Source organism: Crassostrea angulata, chromosome 6 (genome assembly GCF_025612915.1).
Source record: "Crassostrea angulata isolate pt1a10 chromosome 6, ASM2561291v2, whole genome shotgun sequence".
Taxonomy (NCBI): Eukaryota; Metazoa; Mollusca; class Bivalvia; order Ostreida; family Ostreidae; genus Magallana; species Magallana angulata.
Window position 1 is genome coordinate 46,576,090 of NC_069116.1, and position 12,347 is coordinate 46,588,436.

Genomic DNA, 12,347 nt, shown 5'->3' on the forward strand with positions numbered 1-12,347 from the left:
GCATTACGACACAATCGGAGTACAAGCTGGTTTGGTCGAGTATTTTCACACAAAATGTCAAATATTGTACAGGATTTTGAAAGGTTCCTGACACCGATCATCTATAGGTGATCACTTTTTACTAAACCAAATATTCTACCCATTAATTAAAGGATGCAGTTCTTAGCACAATTAAGATTAAACACTGTGCATACAAAGTTTGTCGAAATTAATCATCAAACCCGATATTTCCGTTTTTAAACAAAATAGCGTCATCATTAGAATAATTGTCTATTTTACACCTTTCGTTCTCAGGTTTCAACTCAATTAGGAAACAAAACGGATTATTTTTTTTCTTTACATAAAGAAATCGTTTTGATTAAAATCAATCGTATTTTTAAATCCATTTTTCACTTATTTACTCCATTGATAAATCTGCTTTTTACACCTGTTACATGTACAATGTTTTCGATTTACTGATGTTTCTTTGATATTATTTTTGATGACAGACAAATAATGTTGCATTGAAAGAGAGAAAGCATATTGAAAGCATTCATACGGGAAAATCAATACCAGCCCCCTTCTTTTCATTGGGCTGAGAGAATAGAAAAAAATATGGCTGTACTACATGTGTTCGTCTCATGTGGTTATTTTTTATCTTTCTATTTTACATTAACGCCTTCAGATTTACATGTATGAAGATAATTTGCTAATGTGCATGAAGATTTGAAAACCAAATATCTTTCAGATGGAAAGACTTAATTAATGTCAAAATTTAAATTCACACCTTCGATCGTACAAAATCTAGCAAAATTGAGGTAGGTATATATTTTTTCCCTAGCACGTAGGTGGCCCAAGTTAGCAGTATGATGACTGCTGTCAATTTTTGATATGGTAAATCATCAGGCTTTTAAATCGTTGCGCATTACCCCGGGCACAACTACATAGACCTTGTATTTTTAGTCAAATAAAGTCCTCACTTAACAAATAATGATCGAGGAAGGCGCTGGGTTTTTTTTTTATTTTAAAGATATTTTTTATCATAATAGATTTTTATGGAGGTTGAAGTATAGATAGAGATTCGCGCAATTTCACGTCGACCACGGGGTGATGATTTTAAGAGAGTTTGTATTCATCATAATGTGCCCTGCCTGATCTAAAAACACTTAATCCTTAGTCATACATAATGGAGCTGTTTCAATTTTAATGACGGAAATATTTCGATTGAGAGCTTGATAAATATTGAATATTAATGAAAGTAAACTGGCGCGATAAAATACATGTTTATCAGGACTTCTTCCCTTCCGTTAAAGAAAAAACCGTAGTGTAAATAAAAATAAAATTAAGAAAACTCAAAGTACATGAACTGTTTGCCATTTGGAGTTCAATTATCTTACAAAAAGGTTTTGTTATTTCATTAAACTTTAACATGAAATAAACATTTTTTTAAATGATATATAAAATTGTTACTTTGACAGAAAAGTATAAAGTATAGTTTATATAATTATTCATGTAAAGAAATACGATTGTGGGAATGTTTATATTGAAAAAAAAAATCATTTGATAACAGATTAAGATGAGAATGGTAAATTCAACAGACTTTTCTGCGCAAAATAGCGATTTAATCAATACATGTGTAAAAACACCGTTGTTGTTTCAAATCGAACAAAAGACAATAGATGGCGCTGCCGAGTCTATCTTACTCTCATAATTCCATCTTACGGGCGGCTCTTCACAGAAATTTGTTGTTTTATATGCAGATTTTTAAGCCTATAAACGTGGGTGGCTTATGGATATGACGGGAGCTTTATGTTTCGACAGTTATTACTTGTATTCATACAGTGTTAAGGTGTTGACATCAACGCTATCGTTTTTCTAGAGTTAAATTGTAAACGAATAATAATCAGCCGGTAGATGCGTATGAGGAAAATACATATGAAATTTTGGCGGGAGATTTAAAGTGACGTAACGTCAAAATGACGCTTAAAAAAATCACAAGTTAAACGTGAAACAAAAGAGGGCATGTGTACTTTTCGTTCCAAGATCAGCTTTCATATCTACTAGTAATTGTTAAATTTTATTTCTATGAATTTATTGGTTGGTGCAAATACAAAATTTGATTTTTGTATTATAAACAACAAGTAAATAAATAGATTTACAATTTGATATATTGACATCATTATTTTCGTTTTTTAAAGGGTATCTCTCGTTTCACCTTACAATCACTCAATACAATACAAAAATATACCTTCAAATATTTTTTTTCCAATTTGACATTTACAATTTTCTTAATTTTGAATTTGTTAAAATATTTATAAATCGATTTTATATTTTTTGCAGACGATTCTCAATTCCATGCACAAGTACCAGCCACGTTTTCATCTCGTTCGAGCTAACGACATTCTCAAGCTTCCATATTCAGCGTTCCGGACGTACGTCTTTAAAGAAACGGAATTCATCGCAGTCACTGCTTACCAGAACGAGAAGGTGTGTGTTTGTATGTAGAATCATACATTATCTACTTACGCCAGGCGCCGGGCCATCACGCCTCAGCCAAAATAAAAAGCTCACTTCATAGCCACAGAACTATGGGTGCTCGAAAAATCGTATAATAATACAACTGCTAATAACACCTTTCCCGCAAAATGTTTTATGTTCAGTAATGATATTTTTACTAACAGTGTACATCACTTTTCTCTTTACTTCAAAGAAAACGATTCCGTGAGAGTGGAGTAACAACGTTGTATACACAAATTCTTATTTTTTCCCATCCAATTTTTCATTAATTATTCCTTTTTAATTTTAGATTACACAGCTGAAGATTGACAACAATCCTTTCGCAAAAGGATTTAGAGATTCTGGGAGTGGAAAAAGGGAAAAAAAGTAAGTCAGTTTTTTTCACTGATGTCTCTATCAACCTCTCATCATTGGTCATTAAAGGGCATTTACAGGAGAAATATGAACCCTCTAATCTCAGAATGGCATCAAATCGAGGCCGGATGAACAATGACAATAGATGTCACGTGACCGCAAATGACCAATGATCTGTGCAATACGGACATGGCGCTGAGCGGCTGCTGGTAGACATCGAATTTTTTCTGCCTTGTCGGTCAAATCATCATTATCATTTCGCCTTTGGTCGGAAAGCATCTGAATATTCATTTATCACTAGGGTTCATTTATTGAAACCCCATGATTATAATATTTGTCTTGGTTGGTTGATGGAAGCTGCTGGTCTCGGCTACGTTTAAATCCGATATCAGGACACGCTTTGAATCACTGCGAATACTACACACTGTGATGAATGATATACAAGTCATAATGCAGCGTTAGCTTTATCGTCACCACATCAACTATATTTGTTAATTAATATTGATAATAACGACATATTGTAACCGTGTATTGAAGCAAAATAATAGTAGTAGTTTGAAATATAAACAACGGTATTTAATTTCGATTTTTTAATAACGTATTTACTTATAGGAATTATAAGTCAGTGATTACACTGTAAATTATTTAAAAAAAACAACACCCAATGATTCTTGTAATCACAATTTTTTGAAAAAGAGAAATATGTCTTTTAAAAAATTAAGAAGCTATTTTAAAATAGAAATTTCCGAGGTTGAATGAAATTTTTTTGTGAATATTAGTTTTTAACTAAAATATGAATTATTTTATCGAGTTTTTCCTACTGCTATTGATTATTTATGTACATGTACTTCGTAGGTGTAATTTTTTTTGCAAAAGAAAAAAAAATAGTTTTAATAAATAGAATTGACTCTTCAGAATTCAGTAACAATTAGCAAAGGGTTCTATGACAATGTTTGAGTTGCTTATATATGTATAATTTTTTTAAGAAGAAGGGGGAGGTAAATTTTCTATATTCCATCATTTCCAAGTCGGGTTATCTATAAAACGTGACACCCGAACTTTGCGTGTGAAATTACGGAAACTCGGTTTGTAAGCAATAGGAACGCCTCTTTAACCAAGTTATCACTTTGTTCGTTTGAAGATCTGTCAATACAATCGGAAGGGGATATTAGGTGGAAACATGTAGACTTCTCGCCTTCACACCAAACTCTCTTTGATATCCTCACTGGACGTGTCGCGCCGAGAGACACGGCCACAAACAGTCCGAGACCTTCCGAGTAGATCCAGCCATATACATCACCAAAAGAGACGAGTTCATTTTTATCACCAAGCTCGCGAGACAACCAGCCAGTAATCAAACAATTTCAAACGGGTGAAACTCAAAAGAAAGTTTCAAAATTCTTCCGTACCTAGACGAACTACATGGGTGCTATCTTATCATTTTTTTCAAACAAAACTTTTGACGCCCGGCATCGATATTCGGATATTAAAATTCCCTTTAACAGTCTCATCTATCTGTCAGGTCTCCACTATAATGTCCGCCATGGAGGGAAAATTCCTCCGCATATGTGCTAGCAGAGACAGTTGCCCGGATGACAGCTAGGCGCTCTCCAGGATGAAAATGTTAGGTTTATCTAGACGGATTATTTGGAGCAATTGAAATCTGTGGTCACACTCCTCTCAAGATTTAGCGCCAGTCCGCTTGTGTTTATGAAATTTCCTCCCTCATTTTGATTTTCAAACGTCCCATTCGGTAGCTAGCTGGGTTGCCATCCGCTACAAATGATTTCTCACTCGTTCATCACTCGTCGCGTCAAATGTCTCGGAGAAATTAAATTGCACTTTAAAAACATTAGATTCTTAAGTATCAAGTATGAACTGTTTAACAAAAATGTTTACGGATTTGTTTATCTTTCGGGAATGCATGCCCACCGGAAGTAGTGACTAGGCATGGATTGAACAATTTCTAAAATAATCTGTCAATGTCTGGAGTCGAGACTACTCATTGAACTTCTTTAATTATATTTTAATTTAATTAAGTTTAATCAATCATGACAATTAAGATTTGAAACAGATTGATTGTTAGTTTTTTAATCATGATATGAAATTTCAAATATAAAACATGGCATGACTTAAATTATTTTTATATGAAATCATTTTCATATTTTTCATTCATAATTTTCATATTTGATAATGGGAAAAATATTTTTCAAGCTAAAGAAAATTTAAAAGTTATATTACTTAAATATTGCAATTTTTAATTTCTGAGAAGACAAAATTTTGGGTTTTTTTTTTAGAAAAATATAATTATCAAAGTTATTTATATATTCTACTTAATAGAAGACTTCTAATGAGCTCAATTCACCAATCCAGTACAGCCTATACAGACGAGGGGTCCCGAGTGGACGATCCCCAAAGTGACGAAGATGACGAAATCTGTGTGGACGAAACTGATGACGTCACAGAGGACACAGTCTCCATTCTTTCTCGATTGCATTCAGGTAAAAAACAGTTAATATTTATTAAAAAATAGTAATTAGAAAAACAAAATTCATGGGGTTTTTTTTTTGGGGGGGGGGGGGGTTGTTGTTGGTTTTTTTTTTTTTTTGCAAGTTTGGTCAGGATTAAAATGTTTAGATGGTAAATAGATTCATGCATCCCGCCGTTGTTGTAGTATGGGACTTGCGGGGAAATAAAAACAATAATTGGATAGGAGAATCTCCATGATTAGAGCACGGGACCCAGACATCCTTACTGGCTTTGTCTGTGTGTGTAAAACCTCTCTATGTTGTCTATTCCAGCAGTAAGTGGATAAGCTTTTTCTGTAGACTTTAGGTAAACATTTCTTAGTTTTGTCGTCTTACGATCGGCGCCTACATATTTACAAACTATATCTTCTAAATAAACACACAGACTGTTAAAAGAACTAAGTTTGATCCGGTTTTAAAATCAAATCTAGGTCCATGCGATCTTGTGTTTTAATTTTTTCAAAGTAAGTCCAATTAATTCCACATCAAAGGTATTGTTTTATGCATATTTAAACTTTGAATTTTTTTTTTTTAAAAAACGAAGAGCATTATGATTTTGTGACAACTTTGATGTGGGAAACACTCTTAAAGTGAGCGCAATAAATAAAAATATTTTTAGGAAATTTCCCGTGACAGACCGTTCAGCGGTGTTTACACGTATAAAATGTGAATGGCATAGAGCTCTTCATACAAGAAATGCAGGCGCCGACGTTATATAAAAGTTATGAGGTTTTAAGCCTCTTTATATAACTATCACACTTCAAGCCCAGCTACTTAAAGACTCACGGGGAATACATACGCCTTCCTCTAATACAGAAAATGACATTTGGATTATTTTGTTTTATGGGTTGCCGACTGATGTCAAGAAGTGAGTGTTTATGAAGTGGGGGAATATTTTTTAAGTATGTGTATTGCTTAGAGAAAACACTGAAACATTTGTTATTTCAAAAAATAAGTACAAGAATAAATTGTATGGGGAGAGAATGCCCCCTTGTTTCATCACTTGTATTTTTCTCTTAGAAGTTTTTACTATTAGGTATTAACAACTCACAAAACGAAACTTATTTTTAGGGAAATAAAGATATCCGTTTCATGATTTCGAGATTAATATACTTTTAAAAATTAACAAATCTGTTGCTGAAGCTGGAAAAATGCAAAATGTGATTTTTCGCACACATACTTAACCAAGTAAAAACACAGGTCTCCGACTTCGTTGAAAATGTTAGAAATTCTAGGTTTTTCTTCGTTTCCACCCTGTTGTCACACCTGTGTCACAGGTATTTTATGATTTTATATGACTTTTCACATCCTTTATCGCCAACAGTTGTTGCACAGTGCCTCTAGCAATCTAGGCGGTGCCCCATTATACATATCAGCTGCATATTTTGTAACATCTTGAAAAATCTTTCAAACATATATGCGTAAGTTGTTGTGAAAATCTGCTAAATATTAAAAGTCTAAAATTCATATCGAAATGACTTTTGGTGACAGACATGGGGTCTTTCACCTCTTTGATTGCGAGGAATATAGATAGGTTATCTAACACATCTCGCCCATTTATTTTGTCTTTTCACTTCTTTATAAACAGGGGTCGCATGATAAGAGAAATGTTTCTTCTTGATTTCTTCGCGTCTCCTGATATAAATAAAAATATCTCTAGTTGTTGATACACCATTTGACTGTTATCTTGTATTCCCTTCTGTGTGGCATTGGTTTTTTGCTTGGATCCGGACTTTATCAACAAGATATCGCGCGTTTCATGTCGAGAAATCCACACGTTCTTGTAGGATAGCATCTCGTCTCTCCCCCAATCTTATACGTGTGGTGCCACGGCGAGAATAAGAAACCCTTACGCGTCTGTTTGCCCGGGGTAGAACATCGCCTTAGTGTGCAAAGGAATGTTATTGGCGGAAAAAACACATATATTTTTTGTGATTTTGCGCTGGGGAAATGTGTTTATGCACTTTGGGACACTGGCTATGAGCAAACGAAGTCCTACTGCGCGAAAACGATGGGAAAACGTCCAAAGGAATGAATGACTAAAAGTGTCAGGGGGTTAAGAACGAAATCAGCAGGAATATTTATAGCAAAACAGTGGGTATTTGTAATAATATATCTGATATTCAGCACCGAATTAGAAAAAGACATGACAAGAGACAAGTATTACTTGCGTAATTGCAAATTCCTGGTTTCAAGGGTGACCAAAATAAGCCAGAAGTAAACTGCTATAACGCTGAGCACTAGAATCTCTGAATTCATGATAAGGATGAGGAGAGAAAGTGCAAAATATTACAAAAAAAAACTGTCATGTGGCTATTTTTGTATATCAAGAATGGGGGTTGAGATGTCACAGAAGTCCATTACTTGTGAAAGCCTGTGCTTTTGTCAGTTTGTGCTTAACACTTTGGCACGGTAATAATGTGTGTATGCGATACAGTACTTAGAATTTTATCGGGTTCGCAAGTAAGATAGAGAGAAACATACTCTTTACAATGGTGTACACTGGCTTCTTATCTCGTATTTACACGTTGTATCAAACTACTAATTTGGAGCTTACAACGACAAACTCGCACGTTAAGATAAAATAAGGAGCCTACACAAAAACCGAAATCCGTTAATCGCCGATAATCATTATTCAATCTTTCCGATGTATACATTTGGTGGTTTCAATGACCGGGGTCCGAGTGATTATTAAATTTAATCAACGTACACACAACGACCCAACAAAGCGACTGAAATGTCCCAAACCAACAACAAAGGTGGTACTTTTCACGGTATCTGGCGAGTTTGGTTTGGAATTACGCAAGGTGACTTACACATTCCCATTCCAAAAGACGCACTGTCTGCAGGACCGCGCGAGTTTTACCAAATTCTAGCGTTGTCATAAATAACATTGCTTCCGACATAATTTGCCACCTTTTGAATAGCTTCTGATGAAAGCATTCCAATAGCAGCAAATTTAACACTTGCGCACCCTCACCTCCCTCTTATTCATTTCTCTTTTGTGTGAATCCGCTGTCCTCTACCACTCCCCACTGTTAATCCATAATATGGGCGGGGGAGGTTTTAATGAAATTTAAATGAACAGGCGAATCGTAGCGAAAAATACTTGGACATTCTGTCAATTTGTTCATTTACAGTTGGGCTTTCTTTTTCTGTACTTCAAATTTACAATTAAGAGTTTGCTTTCGTGGAACATTTTCGGGGGCGGAGAATGCGGATTTCTTATTCGTCTCATGTGAAGTGTTTGATCTCACATAGAGCTTTAATGAAAAAAAATTTATTAGTTATGATGTTCCAAGCTTAGAGTTATTCAATGTGAACAAATTTCAAGTCTTTCCAAATACATTTATATGTGATGAAGAGATTTATCCAATTATAATTTTCGGTTTTATCTTTCTTTCAGATTTTAAAGCTTCAAACGCAGAAAAATCTCTTAAAGACGTTTCGGATCAGGAAAGTCCCGCTAAATCTGATACACAGACCAACTCCCAACCCCGCAGTGCTAGTTCCTCGCCGGAACCTCCGCCAAAATCTCCGGAGGTACCTTTTAATGTCGAAGAGAAAAACAAGGAATCAAAACAGCGAGAAACCGGAAGTGATTCTCCAAGATCGAGTGAAAGAAGTTCACCGGAGCGAGAACGATCGCCCGGATGTAGTAGACTTTTTTCAAAAGAACACTCTAGTCCCCCAAATGTGACAGTTGTTCAACCATCTGTGACACATCCTATGTTTCCATATCTGTATCCGTATACGTCATCAGCATCTAGCTTTCCGTATCCCATGAGTCACATGTTGTTTTCCGGAAGTTCCTCTTTGCCACAAGGTTTGCAAATGCCATTTTTGACTACCTCAGGACACTCCGATTTAAGTCATATACCCGCTCACGCTCTATCGTCGTTAAACCAATTCTCACTGCAGAGTCATCTGATGCAGTCAAACTATTCTAGTCTGTCTTCGTCGCTCGGCGGAAGGAACCCGACCTCACCTTCAGCCTCCATTCCAAACTCACCTTTAGGACCCATTTTCCCAAGCAGGTCGAATCAAAGATTTTCACCTTATTCGTATTCTCTTTCTAAATCCCATAGTGACATTTCCCCAAGTTCTAGTGACAGTGGCATCAAATCTTCGTCTCCCCCGAGTTATGGCGGAATTACCCGACCGTCTCCGATTAGACCCCGAAGTCCCCTATCCCATCATATGACACCGATGGCTGCTCACTCCAAACCTCATAGCGAACTCCGAAGCATGGAGCAGATGCTTAATGGACTGGACCGTAAGAAAGCACTACATCATGAATCACCCAGTGTAGCTATGGAGAAATGAAGACTTTATTGTTCATAATTGCTAGGGAAACATATTCGTTTTCATGGTAGCACGGGTTCATGATGACGCTTTAGTTCAATTAAGTGCAACATGCTCCTCAACAATGCCAGAATATGAGGCCTGTCATTAGTAATTGTCATAATGATCTGGGCAGTGCCATAGAACAAAGACAAGGGTTGGTCAGATTTCAGAAATTTGTCACCGCTGCTTGATATTTTCTGAAGAACGTTGTGCAGTCAATAAGGCATTAGGCCTAAAAGGCCTATCCCTAGTGCTCACTGTCTACTGACTAATCAAGCGGCAGGAAACAGACGAACTTTCTGAGTAAGAAGTTCTGTGATTGGTCGGTTTGATTTTATTGGAAAACGTTTCTGAATTTGAAAAATACTTTTCTTAAAACTAAGGTGTATTATATGGGGATTTTTTTCTCTTGTATAATTTGAGCAATGCGGGGAGTGTGCAAAATGACTTTATCTATTGTCTATATGTTTTTGTGTGTGTCAACAATGTCATATGTTCTCAGGTCGAACTGTCTTTCTTTTTTCACGCGTATAACCATTTTAATTATTTTACTACAGACACTATGTTTTACGGTTTGACAGATGTACTGTTATCAAGTGGAAGACTTGCTTCATTAGTTAAGTTATTTTGGCGTGGAGTCATTTTATCTGTAGACACAATCTAAGTTCCGTGCTTCTGTTTATGGTGCTATTTAAACTATTTTCCTTTTGTTATGAATTTGTTTTATTTTAGCAGCAATTAATAAAACAAAATATATTAAAAATTGAAATTTTTTATTTATTATTTTTTTTATTGTTAATTTGTTGATATAAGTTTGCTGTAGGTGTACACAGTTGTCAATGTGGCAGTATTTCTTAGTATTTACAAACTATAAAAGTCAAAGAAATACATGGAACTTTTGTGTTGTAATTCTTGTTTTGGCCATGACAGCTTTTGATTTTGAAAATAAATAGTCAACATTGAAGCTCAGTCACTGGTCTTCTTTTAAAGAACAACTACCAATGAATTAATATGATATTGAAAGACAAATAAATAAATCCGATTAAATCGTAAAGTGAGAAATAATTTTCATGATCCAGTACTAAGTTAAGTATTTCGGTAATGCAGACCCGAAATTAAATGCACATCAATATGAAACGTGTAAAGAATTTTTCATATCAAAAGATTTAAAGTGTTCTACCGCCTTGTGTATTTTTCAAAATTTAAATTTTATATGAATTTTCAAAACGTTAAATGACAACGATTTGTCATGCATAAATTTGAATTACAAATTTCCAAACGAAGATTTCAAACAAATGAATTAAAGGAAAAAGATACGGCAGCATGTATGCAATACAGGTATATTGATTAATAGATAATTTTTAAATTTCGGAAATTTGGGTCGTGTGTTATTATAATTGAAAAGTATGAATTAATTAAAAACACCGGTTAAATATAGTAGAAAAAAAACACCATCCATGTTGCAATAAAAAGATAACCAGTAGCCGTGTCGGATACGGAGGATTTCTCAAATCCGGATACACATCTGTTGTTTTTAAATCGGGTTCGGTCTTTCGGTGACAGTTGTCGCTGGCAGTGTTGACTGTTCGTCACGATTGAGGGGATGACAACCATAAAACGGATTTATTTCAATCACAGATAATCGTGAATGTTTTTCCCGTAATGGAAAATAGAAACAGCGTCACATGTTGTGTGGTGATATGATATTCATATTTACTCTTTAAACGTCCTAACACCAAGTTCATAGCACATTTGTAATCGGAAATCCCTTTTTTAAGCCACTAATTATATTTTCACTACAGCATGTTGCTTTTATTGCGCAAAAATTCAGCAATCTGAGCACGGACGTAACTGCAGAAATAATTTTGAAAATCTAAATTCATTTGAAATCAGATTAAAACTTTTTGTATAAAAGAGAACCCAGTGATGTGTCTTTTATAGCGTCAATATGAAATAAAAGGCCTGGATGAGTTATGAAGAAAACCGTTTACCATTTCGCCGCCATAACGATTTAGGGAGAGATAAAACGCTTTGAAACTCCTCGGGAGGTGCGCGCATAAGATAGCGAAATATCCAGGGACAAAATTTGCCAGGAAATGTATTCTGCAAAGACGATATTGTGCAATAATTCCGTAATCTGAATTTGGGGAAAAGCAAACCCAACACATTATTGGATATTTTGAAAGTAAGGATCCGATTAGTTGCGTCTCTTGGTGTTATATTTTCCCAATTTGACTGATTCTTCAAAGGTCAGCTTTTTACAGCAGACGAGATCTTACCGAAGCTCGCGCGCGGCGCGTTCCCGCTGCGCAGCAGACGATTAACTGATTGTATCAGATTATACTTAATTTCAATCAAATCAAAAAGGTTTATTTTTCATATTACCGTCTTGTTTAAAGGCAAATTGATGCGATGAAATGACAATTGAATTCCTACCCTGCTGGGAACAAGAATCTCTGTATAATTTGGTAAAGACAAACGCATTTTAAGGTAATGGGATAAACTAAAACAACGTTCTGACAGTTATTCTTGTTTAGCCACTGAAATTTACTCACCGAGTGCGCATTTATTTAATCTTTTTTAATTTTTTTCTCATAACTTGAATTTTTCATTCACAAACTT

The 12,347-nt window shown here is 35.1% G+C and overlaps 1 protein-coding gene across 3 annotated transcripts in view; it reads left to right on the top strand.

Annotated features, from left to right (window-relative positions):
- Positions 1 to 10,694, top strand: part of LOC128187851 (T-box transcription factor TBX2-B-like) — a 16,341-nt gene extending 5,647 nt beyond the window's left edge. For 2 of the 3 annotated variants that reach the window (XM_052858484.1, XM_052858482.1), the window contains exons 3-6: positions 2,320 to 2,466; positions 2,786 to 2,862; positions 5,191 to 5,351; positions 8,785 to 10,694. In XM_052858484.1, coding sequence (XP_052714444.1) covers positions 2,320 to 2,466; positions 2,786 to 2,862; positions 5,191 to 5,351; positions 8,785 to 9,704 — 1,305 coding nt within the window. In that variant the 3' untranslated portion in view covers positions 9,705 to 10,694. The remainder of the gene's footprint in view (positions 1 to 2,319; positions 2,467 to 2,785; positions 2,863 to 5,190; positions 5,352 to 8,784) is intronic. The other variant, XM_052858485.1, reaches the window with a different exon arrangement.
- Positions 10,695 to 12,347: the final 1,653 nt, after the last annotated feature.